At 30.3% G+C, this 25,110-nt stretch overlaps 4 protein-coding genes across 4 annotated transcripts; 2 read left to right on the top strand and 2 right to left on the bottom strand.

Annotated features, from left to right (window-relative positions):
• The first annotated feature begins 3,773 nt into the window (after positions 1–3,773).
• Positions 3,774–4,962, top strand: LOC124537636 (GATOR complex protein WDR24-like). Its single transcript, XM_047114532.1, has 2 exons — positions 3,774–3,933; positions 4,070–4,962. The coding sequence occupies exon 2, from the start codon at positions 4,075–4,077 to the stop codon at positions 4,786–4,788; it is 714 nt and encodes a 237-aa protein (XP_046970488.1). The 5' UTR covers positions 3,774–3,933; positions 4,070–4,074; the 3' UTR covers positions 4,789–4,962.
• A 483-nt stretch (positions 4,963–5,445) lies between these two features.
• On the bottom strand, positions 5,446–6,599 carry LOC124537637 (39S ribosomal protein L13, mitochondrial). Its single transcript, XM_047114534.1, has 3 exons — positions 6,380–6,599; positions 6,025–6,303; positions 5,446–5,740 (listed from the first exon to the last, which is right to left on the bottom strand). The coding sequence occupies exons 1-3, from the start codon at positions 6,401–6,403 to the stop codon at positions 5,507–5,509; spliced, it is 537 nt and encodes a 178-aa protein (XP_046970490.1). The 5' UTR covers positions 6,404–6,599; the 3' UTR covers positions 5,446–5,506.
• A 1,005-nt stretch (positions 6,600–7,604) lies between these two features.
• LOC124537638 (leukotriene A-4 hydrolase) lies at positions 7,605–17,843 on the bottom strand. The gene is given in 12 exon segments (XM_047114535.1): positions 7,605–8,343; positions 8,906–9,077; positions 10,352–10,508; positions 10,511–10,675; positions 11,708–11,929; positions 13,570–13,768; positions 13,890–14,110; positions 14,256–14,367; positions 15,333–15,475; positions 16,762–16,874; positions 16,964–17,022; positions 17,631–17,843. Coding segments are annotated over 12 exon segments (2,199 nt in total). The 5' UTR covers positions 17,819–17,843; the 3' UTR covers positions 7,605–7,895.
• Positions 17,844–20,247: 2,404 nt separating this feature from the next.
• On the top strand, positions 20,248–22,745 carry LOC124537448 (neuralized-like protein 2). Its single transcript, XM_047114293.1, has 2 exons — positions 20,248–21,181; positions 21,298–22,745. Exons 1-2 carry the CDS (start codon positions 20,482–20,484, stop codon positions 21,405–21,407), a joined length of 810 nt encoding a protein of 269 aa, XP_046970249.1. The 5' UTR covers positions 20,248–20,481; the 3' UTR covers positions 21,408–22,745.
• Positions 22,746–25,110: the final 2,365 nt, after the last annotated feature.

The following is a 25,110-nucleotide window of genomic DNA, read 5'->3' as shown; positions in this document are numbered from 1 at the left end:
TTTTTTATTTGATGTAAATGTTAAAGTATATTTTCACAGCTTTGCTTTAATGCACAAGTTTTTATTCATAAATAAATTGAAAAATAAATAAATAAAATAAACATACCTCTCATCACATGTCCATAAGTGGTGTAATTATCGTACATTTAAAGCTGTTATTATTTATCGTCGGTATAATGTTCGTGCGACAATTACTTTAAATTTTCTTTGTATTTACGTTAATTTAAGATGATAAATTTTGTTATAAACATCTATATTTTTATATCTGTTTTGTTCTAAGATACGTATTATGTATTAGAAAATGTATTCCAATTTAGATAAGATGATTTTTTTAGCCAGAATACTAATTATATTCGATATGTTTTAAATGAAATCTGTGTTGTATAAAACTATATTAACACAATGCTTAGAAAATTAGCGAAAAAATAAGGTATATATCAATAAGTGACATTTTGAAGAAAGAGGTAAGACCACAGAGATTTTAATTTTCCATTTTTAAATGTAAAGAAAATTATAGTATCATAGAGCATTCTGGCTAAAAAACTAAGTTAATATAATTTATATACATTAGATAGAACGATTGAAAATCTCAAATCTAATGTATTCATTATTTTTATATTGCCAAATATATATAGCGGTAATTTGGTGTAACGGAAGAGATAATTCTAAATAAATTTAAATAATGTTGGTTTCGAATTATAGAAATTGTACTTTATTCCAATAATAATAATTATTACTTAAATAAACACTGTTCTTTTTTTTTAAATTACATTTACGTTGGGTTGTTCTCTTTTTAACATTAATCATAATGCTTCTGTAGGTCCTAGAAAAAAATTGAGTGTAGAAATTAAGTGGATAAAGTTTCTACATATTATCATTATTAAATGAATAAATCGACAAGTCATAGCAGATTTCTTATTTACATTTTTAAATTTTCTAACTTTTCAGAAAAAAGAAAAGAAGTTTTCGATTACGCGAAAAGAAAAATAACATTTACATTCTTTCTTCCATATTTGATGATTTATCTTTATAATTAACCTTGAATGTCCCCAGTTTAAATCCAGCGCTACAATATCTATTCAAATATATACCGTATCTTTACAAATAATAGAATAGTTCTACATTCACCTCACAAAGTCATCCTTTTGATTTCATTGCAATAGGCTATTTGACAATGCGAAAAATAAATTGTGAATTATTGTAATCAGTGTATATTATGACTTTAAAAATGGTTATCTACTAACGAAACTTGAAAATAATAATTAATTTATTCAAAAATCACTAAAAAAATGCATGTTTTCAAACGTTTGTCTCGTGACACAAAACGCTCCTGATTGGCCGGGCTTATGATGAAGTCACTTTCTTGTAAACTTTGCTTTTCTTCTATATGTACCACAGATTAAAATACAGCAAAGTGACGTCACCGACCCCATTGTAGCACCATATTGTCCAAGTAGCGTTTTCGCGCGTTATTTAAATATGGAATTTTTAATATGATATTTTTCGGCAAGTATGTACTAAAAATAAAAAAAACAACTTTTACTGGGTTCCTTAACCTCTACTAAATAATATAAAATGGATTTAAAAAAAACAGTCAAATAGCCTCTTTTAACAAAAGTGGTCAAAGTCATAATAACTACAAAGCATTGCTTAGGTCTATAAAAGAGCTTATATATCTAAACACAAAAAATAATGCTAACAATATGAACATTTGTTGGAAAATCCCTAGAATAATAACTAGATCATCCACTTAAAAATATACCACTCAACTGACTCACTATTAAACAACAACAACATTTCCAAATGATTCATTATTCTACTTGGGTTATTTTAATATTTATTAATAACTTTCTTAAGTGGGTGACCAATGATGTTGTAGTAAACAGATATGTTATTAACGCGCAAAAAGTGAAGACTAGAAAACGTCCTAATTGGAACGTTTGCCTTTAGTCGTTTTACGTAGTAATACTTTATAATACATCATAATTACGTAGTAATACGTTTTGCGTAATTAAAACATCTAGTTATCCCTTTCACTTATTGTTTTTATCAAGCTATCCTTTTTACTTTTAACGAAATGTAAAAATAAACTAAAATAAACGGTCCCCGGCGCGGCACCCTTTTTTCTGTTCTTTAGTATGGATATAACATATCTGTTTATTAGAATATCATCGTGGGTGACAAAGAGTTTTAATATTTAAATATATTTTTATTGCTTTATACATTATACTTTTTTCCTGCCTGTGCGGGAAGGAGAGGTTTTAACATTATTAATTTGGAAATACAAAATAAGTTTTGTCTATTATGACATTTAAAACTAAAATTTGTCTATTGATTTTTTTGCTATATATCTGGCTAACCAACGTATCGCACTTTGAAACTGGCTCGTCGCACGTAACTACATATCTCCTATTGTATTGATTTCTTTCCTAAAAATCATATTTGTTGCTTATATAATTATAATAAATACTATATATACATTATTGGTTATTGGATAATTAAAAAAAAAATATTGAGGAATGCAAGTAAGCTCAAAGCACTTACTATATAAAACAATATGTAAATCGTTATAAAATTGGATAAGTAGGTACATCTGAAAGTAACCATATATATACCTATATTAAGAGGGAAGTCTTATGAGTATATAACTTTGGAGTAAGGCGACAAATATTGTACCTGTTTTCATTTTAACAGAGTTGCTGAATTATATATTTGTTAGATATTATATTACTTATATAGCGATTGACTTATAACCATAAAAGTAGACATATATATGTATTGTCTCAGGAAAAATGGGTGGATTTCTGCATGAGAAGGTAATCATGACACGGGCATCGAGATTACTCGCCGGGCTGCCACTGCATGATTTGTCGACTTGTTGACCGTAGGAACCATACGCTGACTACCGTTTGACGTGACGTACTGAACTTTATTGCTATGTCTTCCTTGCAGTTAAGATAGTACGCGACGAAAGAGACGAAAGAACGTCTCACGGAGATAGTCGCTAGGGTCGTGCACGAATATAGGCGCGGCAATAGATAGCTGAGACGTTTCTATTCTATCCACTTTTTTTGTAATGGCGCAGCAACCCATCTCTTACTTCGATACTTATTACAAACGTTGCATTTGCTGGATTTTCTAATTTGATGTTAAAATATAGCATTCATTAAATACTCTCCAACTATTTATCCCGGCTTTTATAGCCACAAAAATACTTAATATTGTATGTAATATGACTTGATTAGCTGAAGCGTCTCAAAAGATCCAAGATGGTTAATATTTTGCAATAAATATACAACCACCATTATATTTCAGCTAATTTATAGATAAAACTTCTTCATGAATTACACACCCTAAATTACATTGAGAATCATTATTTCGTTTATTCAAAATCATAATTATGATCTAACTCAAAAATTGTTATGAACCAAATATGTATGTTCAAATCCGTTTTAGAGTTTATCACATTTTGACCGACAGAGAGGCGCATTAGGGCATTGTTTTCTAATAATTAGCAACGCTGTGAATCTGAGATGTGGGTTATTATTAACGTTGCAGTCTGATTGGCTATATAGATGTTAATATGATAAATTGTGAGACACGTTTATGACATTTAACTGTAATTAAATGTTCAATTTTATAATTAGCTCAGTAATTATTAAATTAAATATATGGTCAAACGGCCAGTTGAATTCAAAAATTGTGATGAGACATTTCCCTCTTTTCAAGTACTTGCACTATAATTAGTAACGACTTCAAACTATTGCAGTGATTATTAAGAAATATACACGGGTAAAACACAATCTATGATTAGCTTTTGTTATCATGATGATAAAACACTTTAAATTCAATATAAGTATACGAGTATATGCACCATTTGTTATTGATTTATTGTCCTTTAACCAGACAGGACAGACGTTTAACACTAAACAGGTAATAAAGTTTTGTAATACATAATTAAAATTACCATTTAGTACAACTTTCTTAAATATTGTAATATTTTTTTATTGACATATTTTGTTGTAAGATTTTTTAACCTTTTTGTTATTGTTTTTTTTATTATTTATAGATAAGATGAAGCTCCTCATAGCAATATCACTCTTCGTCGTGGCGTCTGCCTTGCCTCTGGCAAATAAGCCTCTCCGAGAAGGCCCTCCAATCATTTTCAGACACCGGGAACCAACACCCGAGTCGGACGTAAGAAACCTTCAAAATGAACATAACCGTTTTGAAATTATTAAAAATATTTTAAATAGGTTACAACCACCTCGTAATCCTGAAGATAAAGTCTCTCTTAATGACAAAAAAAAAGCTTTAGAAGAAATTCTAGATGCCCTAAATATTATTAATCACATCCTAAATGACAATGAAGACGATGACGACGATAATGATGATGATGTTACATCTATAAACGTTGGTGAACATGAGAACCAAGCCGATATAGTTCCTGATAATGAAGAAGAGGCTGTAAATCTTGAGGCTCCCCCACATAGAGAGGAACCTAATTCTAACGACGACAACGCTGACGATGGTAGTCAACCATCAAATATTGCTAATGACGTGGAAAGCTCTGAAAGCAAGAACAGCAATGAAATTCCAAATAAACACCAAAATCCTGACAGAAATCAATCCCAACCAGAAGATGAGGAAAATCTTGAAGAAGATGATGAAAATGATTCTCAAAGTGAAGATGAAGAAGTTGTTGATGTTATAAAATTAATTCCCCATATCAACCACAAGGGAATCGAATTTAAAGTTCCAAATGTTGTTGAGCAGCAACCAAAATAACCAACTAAAGCTCGTAAAGAAAATCGACGACCATGCAATAAATGTTTTGGCAAAGTTGTGATGTATTTTGAACACATTTCGTATTTTTTTGAAATTGTGTTTTTTTTTACACTAATTGTTATTATTACTTTATAGAATTTATTTTGTTAATAAATTTGTTGAAATTACTATATTAATAACTAAAATATTATTTGATAATAAATTATTCAAATTCCTTTCAAAATGATGTAATTAAGGCAGTTATAAGACTTCCATATTTCCCTAATAACTATTTATGTCATAAATAAATCTGCTCAAACATGAAATTCATTTCATTGGTGGATCTTAAGATTATTTTGAAAAAGTTCTATTTGATATGACAAATGCACTAAGGCTTTATGCTATGCTTAATACGGTTTAAATTTAAGTGAGTATATTATATAGATTCCTCATTAGTTTTTAAATCCTGACAGAAAACAATCCCAGCAAGGTGAACATTCTAAAAGTAAAGAGGAATTTTAACTAGATGTTTAAAACCAATGATTCTCAAAGTAAAGAAGAATTTGTTTAGATCTGATGAAATGTATAACTCCTAATCCTAATTCTACAATAAACAGAATGGTATTAAGTTTAATAAAAATAATATTAGTCACTAGTCATAGAATCAAAAGTCATATGTGGCATTTCAGTATCTACTTTATTTATGATCTAATTATTATATTTACATTAATTTCTTAATTTATTTAAGCACATAGTCTTGCGGATAATCCATGACCTTAGGGAATTTCTTGACTTCTTCCTCGGGAATATGATCAAGTCTAGTTGGAACCAAACGAAGTTGACGAATTTGATTTGACACATTTTGCATTACATCTTCTGGTATTTCTTCACCGGGGTAAATTAATAACCTCTGCATAGTGTGACGTCTTTGTAGGTTGCCTCTCATTGCTTTGTATACAGCTTTTTTAATAATCTAAGATATATCAAAATAATAATGCTTTATTATATTTATTATTTGAAATTATACAAATTAATCTATTTAAAAAATGGAAACAAATTTTATCTCTTTTTGAGATAAAACTACAGACAAAAGTTCATTATACTTTTTAAAATTACTGAAGACGATTCTAGATGTTTATTTTAATTTTTTTTTATTGTGTCCAAAGACTTGAAGCTGTCTTATAATTATTGCATAAACATCAACGAATTGTTTAAATATAAATTAAAAAGTGCTCTAAAATCACCATTTACACTCACCATAGTAGGATCTTTATTGTGAACTTCCCAAGCTAAAGTCCATGTCGCACCACCAGGATATCCAGTGTGATGGAAATATGCCCGTTGGCGCCAGTCATTGCCACGGAGAGCTATCTCTTTACTATTAATACAAACTACCACATCTCCACAATCATTCATAGGGTGATAAATCGGTTTATGCATTCCCATCAAATATTTTTTTATAACTTCAGCGGACTGGTACGGGTCTTGCCACTTGCAATCAAAAATGTGCCAAGTTCTCGCAAAAGTTGCCCATTGCTAAAGCAAAAATATATTTTATTATGCATTTCACTTGAATTTGATATGATACATTATAAAACCAGACAAAACATACCTGGACTCTTTTTGCTGCTGACATAGTATAAAATAGAAAATGATACTATTTATTGTGATTTTTCTAATCAATAGCTGGATATATACAGTCACTTGAGTTTAATTATTTTAAAATATAAAATTTAAGGTTATAAATTCATAGCACAAATTTACATTAGTGACAACCAATGACAGCAGTCTGAATTTTGACATTTCGAGACAGCTTGTCAAACTGTTGTGTGACAGTGACGACTTGTGCCTAGTGTTGTTAATAAATAAAATAATAAATATGAGACAACATCACATGCATTACTTTGATCCCAATGTAAGTAGCTAAAGCACTTGTATAATGGAAAAATCATAAGTAACGACGGTACCACAAACACCCAGACCCAAGACAACATAGAAAACTAATGATACTACATTAAATCGCCCGGAATCGAACCTCCTGGGTTCGATCCTCGAAGTGGCGTACCCATGAAAAGCGGTGTACACACCACTCGACCATGGAACTTCGTAAAACCGATTACCGCCGATTTATACACACAATGGAAATAGTTGCCTATCGCACCATTCGACGCTATTCCTCGCTATAGATTCTTGCGTCGCTCGGTGCAATCCGAGAAAGCAAGTACGTGTCAAATTGAAGAATGTCAATAGTAAGGTCATATGATATTACAACTTATAATTTTGTGTAAAGATCATATTCAAATAAGAAATAAATATTCATAATTTGGTATAGCGCACTTAATTCGGATGTGATTGGTTTTACGAATTTTGCTGACATTACATCTAAGTTGTGTCGTACTATACGACTTAAAATATGCTACTCGACCTCATAGTGTAAATCCGAAATTTTGTATTGTTTGTATAATTGAGTTGACATTAATAACATGTATTTTTCGTTAAAGAATATGATACCTCAGAGAAACACTAATGATTACTCTACTACTTTTTTGTTGAACATATACCGCAAAGGAGGACAGTACTGGCGCTGTTAAGACTAGATGTTATGCAAAAAAATATATAAAAAAATTCTTTAATAATCCAGCACCAAACAGTAAATCACTTTTTATGACTCCAATGACAGCTAAGAAAGTTAACTCCGAGTAACAATGTTTTTCGTTTTCTGATAGTCATGACAATGTTATTGTAGTCCCATGTAAAAAGTATCATTACTTTTTAATTTAATAAACCATTTAATATGTATATAAATACTAGTGGTTGTATAGAAAAAAATTCAGGAGCAGTGTATATTGATTTATTCATAACAAAATAATAACTCCTTAGCATGTAAGGACAGCAATTTTAAACATTTTCTATTGACAAAACTACCATTTGGTAGGTGCTAAAAGCAAGACATAACAATGATTAATTTGTTCAACTATTTATATAAAGTTTAATAAAAATAAAAATACATAATAAACAATACTTAATTAAACTCCTGCAAAGCCGATGCACATGTTATATATTTATACAACTCGACAATAACCAAAACAATAATTTTCAACAAATAGAATACTTGTTTTCTTTTAAAATCATTCACTGAGATGCAAATCTTTTCTTAATGTATAAGCAGATACATGCATCATGTAAGGTTCATTCTTGAGGAAGTTTTGTATAGCTTGGTCCCGAACCTCTTCCCAGGCATAGAGGTCTCTGTAGATAGGTCGTACATATTTCATACGTCCTTGGTGGTTGACAAATGCGAATACATCACTCAATTTTGTTTTATCCTTACTCCTTATACACAATCTTAGCCATCTGTATGTTATTTCAGTGTTTTTACTGTTAGCAACTTTGTAGGCATCACCAAGATTACGAAGCTTGTCTAACGGAAGGGGATCTTGGTCGATTAGAGATTGTAGCAAATTGATAATTTGGTGCGGAGTGAATGCTTTAATGTCTTCATAAGATAATTTGGTAGATGGTTCATTAATATGTTCCAGGAGAGATGTTACTGATTTCGTCATGGACGTATCATAGCTGAAAAAAAAAAGATAATTATTAAGAATATTTTTCGCACACCGTACATGCTAGCAAAATTGGTAGACCTCATCAATAGTATTTTTTATACAATTGTCACATATTTTAATTCAACTTCAACTATTTCTTACGAAAATAAAACACAGTTTAATCATAGCTTGCATGGAAACTTCGCTGGATAATGTGATATCTAAACTGTATTATGTAATTATATATTGTGAAAGATTATGTGTCTAAAACGCTCACAACTCAATTAGTACGTAATATTTTGTTTTGTTTTATCATTAAGTGAAATGTAATTTCTTTTGAGAAATAAATGTCCTTAACCACTAATTAGATTATATTTTATATCTGTTTGTTTCCCAAATATTAAATAAATAAATTAATAGCTGATGGTCTATACTACTTATTTATGTCAGATTCTGATTAAACTACGATCTACATTCGACCAAAACGCAACTGGACCGTTGTGTTAGAAGAATAGGAAAACAAATGGCAACGACAACGTTTTGCTTCGATTCAATTTGTTAGTAAAATAACATAGTACGGTTTAAAAACTTACTCTGGTATCACTGGCGGCATGCCACTCTTGTACAGCCAGGTATCCCAATCTACCGTCGATAAATTATCATTGTCTTTGAAGTAGTCTAAAAGGTAGCTTTTGAACTGATCGGTGTCTATCGACTGTCTTTGGAATTTGTTGAGATATGATCGCAGGAAGTCGTCAAAAACAGCTAAATACAAAAAAAAGTAAATTAGTAATTAAAAAAAGAAAGTTAAAACTATAATAATGTAGGCTCTAAAAAGTATCCTAGAGGAACAATTAACGTGAAGAAAACTTGATTATATAAATATTACTTAAGAAAACGACAAGTAACTTAAATTTATATCGCTATAACTTGTATGAGAATCAATAAATACTTCATACATTTCATTATACTAATAATCTTATACGACTGATTTTTTCAAATTAGTTTGTATGTAATGTTTAAATTTCACCCTCTTTTTGTCCAAAGATCGCGGTTTCATCGAAAACGAATAAGAATCATATATATACTATCATGATAATAATCATAGATACAGTATACGACGATTTCGATAACGCTGTCGTCAAAAAAATACTATATCAATAATTCGTAGAGGTTCATTTTGAGCATACTTCGATTTGGAAAGAGATTTGGACAATAGATTCAGATGAACAATACTCCTCGTATGAATCTTCCACCGTACGCGTACGCTCTTTTTTTATGTTATAGGTTGGCGGACGAGCTTATGGTAAATGGTCACCATCACCCATAGACAATGACGCTGTAAGAAATATTAACTATTCCTTACATCGTTAATGCGCCACCAACCTTGGGAACTAAGATGTTACGTCTCTTGTGCCTGTAGTTAAACTGGCTCACTCACCCTTCAAACCGGAACAGAACAATACTGAGTACTGTTATTTGGCGGTAGAATAACTGTTGAGTGGGTGGTACCTACCCAGATGGGCTTGCACAAAGCCCTACCACCAAGTGAAACAGTACTAAGTACTTATACTATTTCTCAACACAGACACGCAAGGGTGCAATCGAGCTAGTTTTCGTGCACACCATAAGAGTATAATGTAATTCTAATAATCCTTGTATACCAAATATAATAGAGCTGAGATGGCCCAGTGGTTAGAACGCCCGCTTAACCGATGATTTCGGGTTCAAACCCAGGTAAGCACCACTATATATGTGTGCTTACAATTCATCTCGTGCTCGGCGGTGAAGGAAAACATCGTTAGGAAATCTGCATGGGTCTAATTTCATCGAAATTGTGCCACATGTGCATTCCACCAAACCGCATTGAAACAACGTGGTGGAATATGTTCAAAACCCTCTCCTGAATGGGAGAGGTCTTAGCCCAGCAGTGGGAAATTTACAGGCTGTTACTTTACTTTACTACCAAATATAATTACACATGTTCTTCTAAGTTAAATCTTTTATTATTGTGTAAGAGTGACCGTTTTATATCATACCAGGACCTCCAAGCAGATCTTCAAGGAATCGTAGAAAGAGCGAACCCTTTTCGTATGGGACAGTCGAGAAAGCGTCATCAGGATGCACTCCATCCAAGTGGACGACCAAACGAGTCAACGGATTATTATCGCCGAGCTCATCGTGTATCTTGAAAAGAAATCCCTTTTAATCTCACCTGGACCTCCTATTAAATCTTCGAGGTAGCGAAGGAAGAGAGAACCTTTCTCGTATGGAACTCGAGAGAATGAGTCATCTGGATGTGTGTTGTTCAAGTCTGGTACTAGACATGTTAGGGGATTCTCCACACCGAGATTACTTATAATCTGCAACATACAAATTGCAGCGGATAGTGTAAAGGGACAATTGGCAAGTTTGACAGGCTTGAAGGACCAGTGTAAGACTATTGTCTTTTAACAGGGATAAGATATTAACCTAGTTAGTTACAAAAATTGATACCACATTACCACCAGAGAAGTAGGAGATGGGTAAAATCTTACAATACTGTTGTCTATGGGAAGTTGTTACCACTTACCATTCGAAAGTACAATTAATAATATGGCATCATTTATGAATAAAAAGGGATATGACAGTTACAAGTGTCTAAATTTTTAATATATAGTTTTTATTTTGGCCCATGCGTGGCTCATTTGTTTCCACAATTAAGTAACGAAAAACAAATTTAATATAACTTAGTGATTATATAAAGTATCCAGACTTTGACAACTAACTATACAACATATGAGCACTTAAATAAATAGCATTTTGGTAATTTTTTCATGTTTGGGATAATAGATATAAAAAAGAAGTATAGTGCACTATTTTTGACTAAAGTCTATTTCAATGGTAGGAGTATACAATAATAATGATAGTATGCTATACAATAAATTAACAAAAACGTAAAATGCTATATAATAATAAATTTGTTAATATTTATCAGGCATTAGTTGAGCAAATATTATACAAGCTGTCGGAAAAATATATGGTAGCTACGGCCCTTAATATAACTATGAGGTTACCAGGTAAACAGGTATCATAATATACCTGTTTTGTGTGTTATTAAATTGCCATTTCTAATCTCATGTATCAATTATGAAATAAATAGTTGTAATTTTTAATCACTATTTCATTTCCGTTAATATGTGTGCAAGAGTATCAATATTAGTAAAATACATATTTAGATTTCTATTAAAAATAAATATCTTTATGTATAAAATAAAATAAAGTGTTCTGTTACTCAAATGACTCATTCAGCACTTTTGCCAATATTAGTCTTTAAATTTTATCTTTAATGTCATACATCCAAAATCAAAGTTGTTTAATCTTCTTACATTCAAATAGTCTATATTACAACTTACCGTTTCACTAAGTTCCTGCAACCCGAGTATGCTACTGAAATCCCTGCTCTTTTTAGCTTTAACTGGATCTTCTATGAGCGAGGCACCAACTTTCCTTTCTAGGAACACTGTAAAGCCTTCGTTAAGCCAGAAATGTTCGAAGTTCCTATTTGTCACCAGATTGCCAGTCCAGCTGTGCATTATCTCGTGGACAATTACATCTGCTTGACTCCTATCGCCAGCCTGAAATTATATAGAACCTATTAGGTCTGCTTATTTATTGAAATGTCATTTACTAAGTATAGGGAGGTAAGATCAGCAATCAGATAATATTATACCAATCCAAGTGTCTTTTAATTATTCTATTTATGATGACATATACATTGGACATAAAAACTGTAAACACTAGTAAGAGTGACTACGACTACTTAAATATAATTGGATGCTTATTGTAGTTAAAGTTACTCGGATGCTACTTTTACATTTAGTTTAGACATGGCTAATTTCCTTATTTTTTTAAATAAATAATTAATTACATTATTTGTAAGTAGTTATTCCTGTTCTGTATAATAAATTTCCAATAAACCACTTACAATACTTAATTTAAAACTGTTATATAATAACATAATTTTAATCCTAACTTAAGATAATTAAAATTACAATTATTGATATGAAACACCGATAAGCAAAATTCAATATTCCATTTTAAATTGGCATAACTAAACATCAGAATGTTTTTATGGTCATTAGAAAGAAATAATCAAAAGCACTATGTATATCAATTAGGCACGCACATTTGAAAGATAAGTACTTAATGAAAGTGTTTATTAAAATAGCACATATTATGCACATTCGTTATTTAAAGTAACAATACATTTGTTAATTAATATTATTCAGTTAAATACTGAAAACGTCAAAGCTACACGATGAATCGATTATAGTATTTAAGGTTTAGGTTTAAATCATGCCCTAATAACAACACTATAAGAATTAAAATTGTTTTTAAATCAAATATTTATGTGTACATCAAGGCTTGTTTTGATTATGTTTGTAGAAATAAACCTACCGTCTTGAATAGTATGTTTGTTTATTAAATTTAAATTAATTTGAAAATTATTTGTATTTATAAAGATGGTGATTTCTGCAGTGGTTTAACAATAATGCCCACCCATCGATGGATAGATTACGCGATTTTTTGATATCTTGATTAGTTTTGAAAATAATTTTACAGCCTTATCATCGACAAATTACATGAGTTTACATCTTTACCGCGTTTTTTGTTCTTAAAGACATATAATATGAACTCAATCATAATTGAGCTGAGTTTAGGTGGATAACGGCATTATAGATATACCACGGCAGATTTGTGAGTTTGTTCAGGCTCTCGTGTTAATATACGAGAGCATATAAATCATTATTCGATGTTTTATAGTTTAATCGTCACCTGTTTTCTTATTTATTAATAAAAAACTTTTTTTTGGGTATTGAACTTATTTTCATTTTGTTTACTTTAGATTTGTTAAATAGTTTTCGATAAATTATTTTATTTCATTATTTTGTAATTAGTAGTTTTAGTTTTTTTTTTCTTTTATTTTTATCTCTTAAGTTTTAGAGTTCAATACTTTATAAGTGCATGTTGTGTTCTTCTATAATTTGAGGTACATTTAATATTTTACTGTTTAAACTTGTATTTTTTGTATTACATATGTACCTGTGTTGAAGTTCCATATTAAATAAATAAATAAATATACATAGTAGACTATATACATGTAACTAAATTTGTTTTTGTAATAGGATTAACCAAATTTGCTACATAGCTATTGAACCACAAAATTATCTACCTTTTAACTCCAATAATTATTAATCACATCACAATAACTTACCAATAAGGTAGGGGTAACAAACGTCAAACAAGGGTTCTCCATACCCCCATAGGGGAAAGAAGGGGGTAGAACTAGTAAGTCGTACTGTGTCCATTGGTAGGGGCCACAGAGTCTCTCGGCAGCTTGCAAATACTTTTCGGTTTCTGCAAATTCCCAGGCACTCTGTTCTATTTCCTCTTTTTCAGACCACACTTGAGACCTATAATTTACAATTACTATAAATATATATTTCTTTACAGATTTTATGGTTGAATTATAGACCCTATTTATTTGTATAAAAAATCATAGTCATATACATGGATAGGCCCTAATTGACTTACCTAGGTCCTAATCTCCTGGACTCCAAAACACCTACTGCTAGCGCCAATAAGTAGGACGGTATAGGCACAGGCTGACTAAAAGTAGTCTTGTTGTTGTTGCTTGCTCCACGGATCGCACTCATTAGGACTGTGAACTCTTCAGGTGCAATAACTTCGGCTTCGTAAGTAAATTTAACAGCTGGAGTATCTTGACAAGGTAGAATAGAACGTGCATGGATTGGCTAAAAGAAAATATAAATAAAATTAAAATAAGCATTAATTTATACAATTTTAATTTCATGTCAAAAAGATAATGATGGCTTTAAAAATAAGACTATATCAAAGCTTTGAAGCTTTTATTGATTGTTTAATATGTTGTTGCTTTACCTGACATTGACTGAAAAGATAAGGATGCTTCTTGCCAGACGTTTGATTTGGTTCCAACCATTGTAATGCTGTTGCCGATGGCTCTGTGTTGTACTTTATTTTTATCTGTAATCTAGAGATAACACAATCATCTGAATCTCTGTACTAGTATGTATTGTCACTAGTAACATGTTTATGGAAAATCATAGCCATATTGTGTATATGAAACTGGTATAAAATAAATTCCCAAAATGTAAGACACAAAAAAGTATATAATGATTTAAAACAAAAATGTTTATGCTATTCTTAACAACTTAAATAAATCAATTTTAATAGATCAATAACGAATAAGTATCATAATAACATTACATTTTCAGGGAAAAATGTACTAATTATTATGAGCACTGTCACTGACGTCCATATCACTCTAATAATTTAAGCTACATTTGTAACATTACAGGCTACATAATATAAAGAGATTGTTTACATGACCACTCCTTTCATATTGCCCTGATAAATCATTTCTGTACAATCACTGAGGGCCTGTGGGAGGCACATGCAACTCGAACTATTGGCATCCAAGATAATACTGTTACAAGCACTCTCGTTCATGTCCACCATTATATGGTCAGAAATAATAGGTTTATATATAAAACCAGCAAGCGTCATGGAAACACATTCAGTTCTGTCCGTCTTAAAAGCCTCTTCAGATTTATAACTATTTATAGTATCAAAGATAAAAGAAATGAAACTTTCAATGAATAACTTCTTTGAATAATGACTTTTGAAGTTTTAAGGCAGACTTCTCTGTTACAATTGGAAATTTAATTATTTTAGTCTATAAAATATAACAAGAATATTTGTCATATCAGAATGTTAATGAAGATAGGCAATGCCTGTGTAATATCGGTACTAAGTTTAAAAATTTACAATTTAATAAAAAATTTAATGGAAAAATTAAACCTAATATAACTTTGCATTTCTGCAACTTTGCTTTATGATAAAAGGAATACTAAATTATTGTTTGCTATTGAATTAAAAATTAAATATAAATTATTAAAGAATACTATTCTAGTGATTTTTAAATTGTAATCTTACATTTCCTCAGGTGCAGCTGACTGGGGTAAAGTAATAGTCAACTTTGAACCGTAATTAGGAATAGGTTCGTCTAATTTATATTTCAATGTTGTACCATCTTTTAATTCAACTGCCTCTATTGTTAAATTATTTGTATCCAATATCTGAAATAAATGGTAATTATTTGTAAATAAAGAAACAGCTTGTTAACATTTTTAATAAACATTCTACAATGTGAGATTATCCAATAATTTCAATAATAAAAAAATTATATTAATTAAACATACTAAATGTATAATCATCTAAGCACTTATTTACATAAAATAAAAATACATGAACAATGATATTTACATATACAAAATCATATTCAATTGATTAATAATAGAAAACCTTTTTTTTTATTATACTATAATGAAGGTATAATATTATATCTAGGTAAGTTTCTTATTGAGAAACCTATTGAAGTTTAATGAAAGTAAAATATTACAAGGTCCAATTCAAGTACTATGTTTCCAAATCAATAGTTGACACTGTAATGTGTACTTGCAATATTTTATTTAATTGGTTTATGGAAACAAATTACTGTCCATATACTTGGTCACTTTTACTTATTTGGTTGGCAGTAGTAAAAAATTTAAACAACAGTAACAAACTCAAATCAGATTCATGGATATTAAAATAAATACAGAGAATATTATTGTTAATTTTATAAGAAGCTTGAACTATTCATTTATTCAGTATTTATAGTCTAGTTTTTGTGTTATTAATGAGATTAAATTTTTAAAGTTCAAAATTAAACTAAATAAATAATTGACATTTATTTTAACTCTCCTAACAATAATGGTATGATCATCATCATCATCATAACCTTCTGCATCAGGCCCTTGACCCAGCTGCCTAATAAGAGCCTCTTAAGGTGTTAGTCGAGGCTCTTGGCCATTAGGTCATTTGATTTGCTTTTAATAATGTCTATACATAAATGGAGCTGATAGCTAGCAAGCTAAACCTACATATATTATCACACAAGATCGACATTATTATAAGACTCCTCACATAAGAATTTTGTGATATGTCAATATATGTCATTCATATCTGTTTGATAACCTATAGTACTCATTTGATAGACAGACACTATCAATACTTAGTGAACAATATCTCTGTTGATGTTTTCGATATAATTTATATAATACTAGTTGTTGCCCGCGGCATTGAGTGTGTTTTTTAGGGTCTGGGTGTTATGTGTTAGGCAAATAAAGTAACCTATGTCCTTCTTTGGAGTTCAAGTTTGCTTCACAACAAATTTAAAAAAAAATCCATTCATTAGTTTGGATGTGAAAGAGCAACAAACAGACAGAGAGAGTTACTTTCACAATTATAATATTAATATAGATGATTTGTTCAAAAAATGGCAAATAAAACTTAAGAATGATTGATTAAAATTTGTACTTACCATATCCTCAATATAGTCTAATACTTGAATTGTTAATACAGATGTCCCATATAGCATTTTCTTGTCAAAATCCACTTTGTATAATAAGTCAACATGCTTTATAACAGCAAGTTCTAAAAAAAATTAAAAATATTGACATATTACAAATTACTTAAATATTTTTATTTTAAATAGAACAATATATAGATTATTAGAACCATACCTGGCCTAGAGTAGGATGAGGGATCTAATGGACTTAATGCACCCATTGTTTTCATGTGACTGAAACATAATACAGAAATCACCGTAAAATAAAAAATACATTTAAAACAACTATCCATCGTTATCGCATGTATTTTGTTCGCATAGATTAAACAGCAGAGTATATCACTTATAGTCAATTGATACTACTTGTTAGATGGCAGTAATCACATCTCAAACTACTAGGTAAAAGTGCCTATGTGCCTGTATCACATCTAATATATATAAATTTTATAAGTAAACCAACACTCAATTTTGATCTTAATTTCAAGCAGATAAAGTTTAAATTGATTTGTAATAACGAAATTGTCATTTTCTTAACCTGTTGACAAACGAGATTGTTTTCGTAAAGAAATTTTAACTTTTACTCTGATGAAATCTAACAAAAAGATAATACGAATTTAAATTTAAATGTTATGCTATATTTTATAGAATCGAAATACATAAATCGAGAAAAAGCCGAAAGCGAAACTGTAATCACTTTAACAATAATCTTCAATGAAAATAATTATTTCATTAAAAAGGCATAAGATATAAAATTGAATTTTAAATAAAGTAATTCATATTTTAGCTGTAAGCTCAATTTAAGACTAAACTACATACAAATTTTAGTTTTAATGAGTGCCCACCTGTTTATTGCAGACAACTTTTGAGTAACTAAAGATGGTAAGGTTTTAAATCCCTTTTTGGAAGTATAAATGCTACTGTATGCTGGTTTTTGAGGTAAAATTGAATAAGCTCTTTGTTTTCTATTTATTAATGGACAGCGTAAAGACAAGCGAAAATGCCGCGTGACCACTTTGCCGATGACAGCCATTTTTCGTTTTTAAATACAGACAACTAACAATTTCAATTTGTATTAAAAATAGACAAAAAAAAATACTTAAAGAAGATTAGGCTTTCCAAAACACATTCTTAGAAAGAGGAGTAAAATGGTTATTGAAGTTCTATGAACGATTATTTTAAAGTTAGTTATTAAACTATTAATAATTATATTAAACTATTAATGAGGTAATATTAATATTTATGTATAAGGTGAGATCTTGAGCATGGACTTGGATGCCTATAACTATAGAGGAAAGCGACGACCAAAACATGATGCATATTGTATATATTGTAGATATCAATCATGTGCAAAAATGGACCATGGATCCTACCTAGCCTATAATCGTGTATAGTGTAAAAAATATTCTCTCAGAGAACAATACAGTCTTTTTTGGTCATACATTGTCTCAAGTGTGTTGATTTCTATTTTCTTCTAGATTCTAATTAATAACTAATGTAATCACTATATGTTGTTATAATTATTGTCTAATCAACTTAAAACCATTTTGAATAGAATGGTATTACTATGACACTTTCAAAGAGAAAAAAAAAGTATTGTGGCACGTCTGCGGAATCGTCTCAGCTTAGTCATTGAAGTGGATACACTTCCCACTTTCTTTCCCTTTACCGTCTCTGTGACCCAGTTAATTTAGGACAGCTTGTCTAGAACACATATTTAAGTCAATGGTAAAAAGAAAGTGGATCTGAGTTGCAGAACTATCGATGTTTTTTTAATATCGATAGTTGACTTTAATAACTATTTAGGTTGTCGACAGTATTGTTTTGATGGCTTTTTAAGAACGATATCAACGTATCGTACTTAAAAAGCCGTTTAAATTTAAAAACTAACTTTTTCTGAAGGTAGAATTCCAAACTTATTTATTCAAAAAGTTCCATTAACAGAGGTCATTTAATGAAAAAGAACCAGGGCCTCACTGCAACTCTCAAATTTTCTTCAACACTCACTTCACTTCTAACAAGATTCACTTCTTTTTATATACTTAATTGCATTTTACGAACATAACGTGTCTGGAAGTCAACAAGTATCGCTTTTTTATCATCATATAATTTTGTATTGGATAATACTAATGCCTTTTTTCAATTAAGGTATTTTCTACAAATAATCGGGATTTATGAATCGACAGATTTCAAAATATCTATTGATTTAGTAATCTATTATATATCATCACTACTCACTAAATAGTATAAAACAAAATCGTTTTTTCTCTGTCACTATATCCCTATGTATGCTTAGATCTTTAAAACTACGCAACGGATTTTGATACGGTTTTATTTAATAGACAGAGTGATTCGAGTGGAACGTTTTGTATATAATATACGGACAATATTGTAAAGAAATACTGATAAGTTGATAAAGTGCTATTGTAAATAAACAAATTCTGTAGTATATTTAGCATCAGTATTGCATCCGTGCAAAGCCGGGGCGGGTCGCAAGTAATATCTATAAAACTTCAAAAATTATGTTCAATCAATCCTGCATTAACGTTCCCATATAGCGTTTATTTAAAAACTCAATCGTGTTCTTCTTCTATTCTTCAGCTTAGGTAAAAAAATATGACTGAATAACAATACGGTTAAATTAAACAATATATACATACAATTTATGCTTATTTGATCGGTTTTGTTTCTCTTAACATCAATTACAATACGGAATTTTATTTAGGGAAATTGATCCAAGTGTTAGATAAGATAATAAGATAAAGAAATAGATCTTAGTCGTTTTTTCTTATTAGGTGGTTTGTAATTATAGTAAGTCATATAAGTATTTCAATAAAAAGGATCCAAGCCTTCTAAATCGTTTTGCGTAACTGGTACATCGTTTTAACTAAACAAATTTAACAAAAACTATTAAACCTGACCATTTTACATTAAAATTCAAAGAACATGGATCTTTATTTACGAAATTAATATACAATCCCGTGAAAAAATATTGAGGGTAATAATATCTTATGACGTTTTCGTCATTATATATTATTTAATATTTTACATGAGATGTTTTTGCGAATCGAAAATATCGACCTTTAGCACCATTGTGGTATACTTAACTCATTTTCGATCAAGTGGCTCAGATCTAATTTTGAACCAACAATTGGGGTTTGATCCTTTTTGAGAAACAACGTCCATTTATGGCCTCTACACATATTATTGTCTTGTCACGTCCAAAAACGTAGGATCCATTTTATTATATTCCTTCTTTCACAATAAAATCATGATAAAATTGATTACCCAGCTAATTTAGATATAAATTTTATTTGATTTATTTTTTTGATGTTTTCGTTGTTTTTTGCACATTGAAGCAAAGCTAATAAAAAGATAAAACAAAAAAAATAACGTAAGAGAGCTAGATGCTCTTTTGTATCCTAGTCATAAGTAAATCATGACAGAGGTCGTGAAACAATTTTCAGCGGTCGGCCTATATTAATGGCAGCTGTCAATTAATACTATGTCAATGTCAATTTTCTTATTTGTTAAAGTTTAAATGAGTGTTGAGCTGTTGTTTGTCAAAATAGGTAAAATGTTATTTGCATACAATAAAATGTGAAACTCTTTATTTAGTTTCTCGAGTACGTCAGTGTTGAAAAATTTTACTGAAAAATAACTGTAATATAGTGTGGTAGATGTGTTAATTGAAACATGTTATCCCGGTTTCATCATTACCATGGATCAAATATCATTTTATTTGAAGAAAATACGGTGGCGTACCGTAAAACCAGTTTTGCTCATGGCTTGACATTCAGTGAAAAACCTTTGTTGCCTGGTGAAATATTCCTAGTTGAAATTGAAAAGACAGAGCGTGGCTGGAGCGGTCATATGCGACTTGGTCTCACACTGCTCGACCCACAGACAGCTGCTCTCGGCGACAAAGGCCTCCCTCAATACGCTCTCCCTGATCTCGCCAATACGGGTATGTCATGGATTTTCCCTATATCCAAATCCCAAAACAATGTAATTAGTACCTTCGAACTTGTTAATCAGGGCACTGGTAGTCGTCGTGATAACGAAACCAGACTATCAATACTTGGAGACGGACATAGCGTGCGAACTCCTCGAGGGTATATTTCAAAAATGGTACTCAGGCCACAAAACCTTACTCAAAAAGGAACACCTCAGGGTATTTTGCCAATGGACGCAGGAAGTCGGATTGGCGTCATGTTCGTGCCTTGCCCTAAAACTAGCAAGGATGAACCAGATTTAGCAGAAATGCATTTCATAATTAATGGTGAAGAACAAGGCCCTTGCACAAAAACTATACCTTATACTAGTGGGCCACTTCATGCAGTTGTTGATGTTTATGGAACTACAAAACAAGTGAAGATAATACAACTCTATGGAGGTAAGTTATATAGGTTTTAATAATTAGTTTATGGTAACTAAAATAAATTAAAATAAATGTTTATGGCCAAAATACTTACTTATGAGTAGCTAATTAAATTTTTTTATTTTTTACAGTAAAAACTCTTCAAAATGTCTGTCGGGATGCCATTCTCCAGTATGTGAAAAATGGTTCAGTTAAATCCCTACCCTTGCCACAGTGTTTGAAAGATTATTTACTTTCATAGGATTTTTAAATAAGGAACATTATATTGTGATGACAATAAGGCTGTTTAAAAATTTTATATTCCATTGGGACAAGTATTTAAGTGTTTTTTAAAATATTAAAAAGAATTGAATCAACTCAATTTATGATTGCTTATTTTGAATTCAAATCTTTTTATGATATGAATTATAAAGTCATTGGTTTATTAAATAACATAATTTTATTAGGATCATGAAATCATCATCATTTGCAGTAATAATAAAAACAAATTTGTTTGTTTCAAATTATATATTAATTTTTAATTGAGTGAGTCATTATTAAAAGAATATATTGCTCAATCTATGATAATTAATTTTTGCATAAAAGTTTAAAATTGTCAGTAGTACATACAAATTGTCTGGATTAAATGAAAGAATACTAAATTCTTTTATCAAAATTAAATAAACTATGAAATGATATAAATTGAGCAATTTAAAATTGTCAAAAAAAAAAAAAAAAAAGTTTGGTTCTAATAAAATAATGTTTTGTATGTAAAAAATTGATCTGAATTAGTTTAAGATGCAACTATCTTATTGTTTTAACTATTACCTGCCATTGTTCCCTTTTTGTTTCGTTTCCTTCGGATAAGAGAGGCTGGGATTGTTTTGACGTAATGCACATGCTCTCTCATGCTGTGCCTCACAAGAGGTTTGTCAGATCTATTGTTATGGGCCGAAAAATAACTAGCACACACTCCCTCCACACTAGTGCATACCGCAGCGCTATGCCAGCCTGGCTGCTGTCATCTTCAGGGCCATCTGATAAAACCCTCAAGGCCCACCTCACATTTCCACGGCCATGGGGACCTACCCTTGTTCCTATATTGACCTAACTAAAGTTATATATTAATTTTAAAGTGTGTATATAAAAACAAAAAGTTGTTAATTTCATTTAATAGATTTACTAAATGTAATGTAACAAAATATGATTCAAATCATGGTTATGAATAATAAAAAATTGTACTAAAATTTAACATTTTCTTAATTCCTAATGATTTTTATTTAATAATGTTTTTTTCACATGGTTGGATATCTTTTATCACATTGTGTCAAGGAAGATATTTATTCATCCATGAAATGGATGTTATTTTTGGTATTCCACTTTACACAATATTACTTTGTGTCCTTAAAGTCCATTTTAAATTGACTGATTACCTGTGCAGTTGACAGTTATACACAATCTTTAAACTCATTTAACATGACTGAAACCATTGCTGTCTCTTTCCCTTTTAGTCCTATTTCAACCATTTAAGTCCAAATAAGTTTATAGAATGTGTATAACAAGATATATGCCATTATGAAGTTGTATATATTGAATAATTGTTTTATTTTACTTTATTGTTATTTATATTCCATGCACATAAATAATGAGAGCTAATTTGATGAACTATGAATTATATGCAGCTCACATTCAACATTATTTATTTAAGATTTTGATATTATTAAAATTGTCACAACATTTAACTATGCAATTTTCTGAGATATTTTATATTAAAATAAAAAAGAAAATAATTAATTTATAATATTGGTTGAAGAATGTATTTTTATTTTTGTAGTAGTCATCATGGAAGGTAGATAGGTAAGTTTCTTTTTATATTAAAAGGACGAATATTTAAAATATTTTAGGTTTCCTGTATACACTGGAATTAAAATATTTCGTTGTTAATAATGTAAAAAAATTGATTGTATTTTTGTTCAATAAAATCAAACATATCTTCTGTGGATGGAGTTTTCTAATTTTTTTTATATTTATTTATTGTGAAATATAAATACCATGAATAATTATTACACTATTTGTGTTGTTTAAATTAAAGGCACAAATTTGGAACTTTGTTTTTTTTTTTGTAATTGTTAAATATACATTTTTAACTTTATATTTATTTACTAAATGAATACCTTGTTCAAACATACATTATATATTCCTTAATGACTGGTTTCAAGATGAAAGCTTACTATTAAATTAGGAATGAAAAAAAAAAAAACAGCAGTTTTGGATTAGTTAATGACATATTATATTTTACACTGATAATAAGTATTTAATTATTACCGAAACTGTTTATTCATCATTATATGTTATAAAGTTTACAGTCATTGTGAAATAGCACTTACCTTGTAATTTAACATTTATTTATTTTGACTTTTCTAGAAAGCTAATGTGTCAATTATCATTGTCTTTTATATTAGGTAATTAAATTTATTTATTTCGTAAAGTACGAATACTTAAATGCTTTCTTGACGCTTAATGGCCAATAATACGTATATGATACCTATATTGTAAATAGGTAGGAATTAAAATTTGTTTTAGATAATTAATAAACTATTTATATTTACCTATGTATTTATTTATACTTTCATTTTGATTTCTCTGTTATCTTTCTTTAATAATAGACAGCTACTGCTTCATGTGGTTTTAATTAATATATTTTATAATTGAATTTTCTTTTTCACCTCTGATTCATGTGCATTGTCTTTATAATTCATCTCGTGCTCAGCGGTGAAGAAAACATCGTGAGGAAACCTGCATGTGACAAATTTCATAGAAATTCTGCCACATGTGTATTCCACCAACCCGCATTGGAACAGCGTGGTGGAATATGTTCCAAACCTTCTCCTCAAAGGGAGAGGAGGCCTTTAGCCCAGCAGTGGGAATTTACAGGCTGTTGTTGATTGATTGTTGATCCGATTAAGCAGATTATAAATAAATAAATAAATATTGGACAACATCGCATACATTACTCTGATCTCAATGTAATAGCTAAAGCATTTGTATTATGGAAAAACCAGAAGTAACGACGGTACCACAAACACCCAGAACCAAGACAACATAAAAATTTAATGAATTTTCTACATCGACTCGGCTGGGAATCGAACCCAGGACCTCGGAGTGGCGTACCCATGAAAACCGGCGTACACACTACTCGACCACGGAGGTCGTCAATTGTTTCCAATCTAAAATCATGTCAAGAGTTGTAGGTTTGGCTAGCTTAATACGTGTATTAGAGGTTTCCTCACGATGTTTATCTTCATCATCAAGTACAACAAATATCAGTTATATAAAAACTTGTAACCAGTGGTGAACTAACAGGGGAGCGAAAGGGGCGGCTCGCCCGGACTACCAGTCTTGGGGCAAGCCCCAAATGCAACCCATTGATGATATTTTGATCGTGGTGTATGCCCGCCCGTACCAACTCACCTTATTTTGAACACGAGACGTAATATCTTAGTTCACAAGGTTAGTGACGCATTGTTGATGTAAGAAATGGCCATTATTAATTGCAGAAGAAGAAGAACGTAATCAAAAATTTAATGTAATTTGGTCGGTATCGTTGACCTCCTCCTAATTTAAAATGGCCACTTATTCACTTAGGCTCATTGTCACACTGATAATTGTTTAAGACCTTCAAACTGTTCGCCCTCAATATTTGGTTAGTGGGCGTCGTTGGTGCGTTGCACGTTATTGATATCGCTCTTCCGAACCAAATATTATTCATATACGATCTCTTCGTTTTTGTTAATCATTATCAAAATTCTTGATTTTTATGATATTTATTTTATATGAAAAAAGTTAACAAGCCTTAGATTTAGGTATTACGTGCGATTTTCTAATATCTCAGCTATATTGTGCTCACTACTCGGCATGTATTATCTATATATATATTTATTTATAATACAACACTTAAATTTAAC

This window comes from Vanessa cardui, chromosome 18, assembly GCF_905220365.1.
Source record: "Vanessa cardui chromosome 18, ilVanCard2.1, whole genome shotgun sequence".
In the NCBI taxonomy this organism is placed as follows: Eukaryota; Metazoa; Arthropoda; class Insecta; order Lepidoptera; family Nymphalidae; genus Vanessa; species Vanessa cardui.
This window is presented reverse-complemented; position numbering and strand designations above follow the sequence as displayed.

Coding starts and splice junctions, on each gene's coding strand:
- LOC124537448 (XM_047114293.1), top strand. CDS start 20,482: ATGTTATCCCGGTTTCATCATTACCATGGATCAAATATCATTTTATTT. Junction 21,182..21,297: donor GATAATACAACTCTATGGAG/GTAAGTTATATA, acceptor TATTTTTTACAG/TAAAAACTCTTCAAAATGTC.
- LOC124537636 (XM_047114532.1), top strand. CDS start 4,075: ATGAAGCTCCTCATAGCAATATCACTCTTCGTCGTGGCGTCTGCCTTG.
- LOC124537637 (XM_047114534.1), bottom strand. CDS start 6,403: ATGTCAGCAGCAAAAAGAGTCCAG. Junction 6,304..6,379: donor CAGCAGCAAAAAGAGTCCAG/GTATGTTTTGTC, acceptor TTTTTGCTTTAG/CAATGGGCAACTTTTGCGAG. Junction 5,741..6,024: donor ACAATAAAGATCCTACTATG/GTGAGTGTAAAT, acceptor GATATATCTTAG/ATTATTAAAAAAGCTGTATA.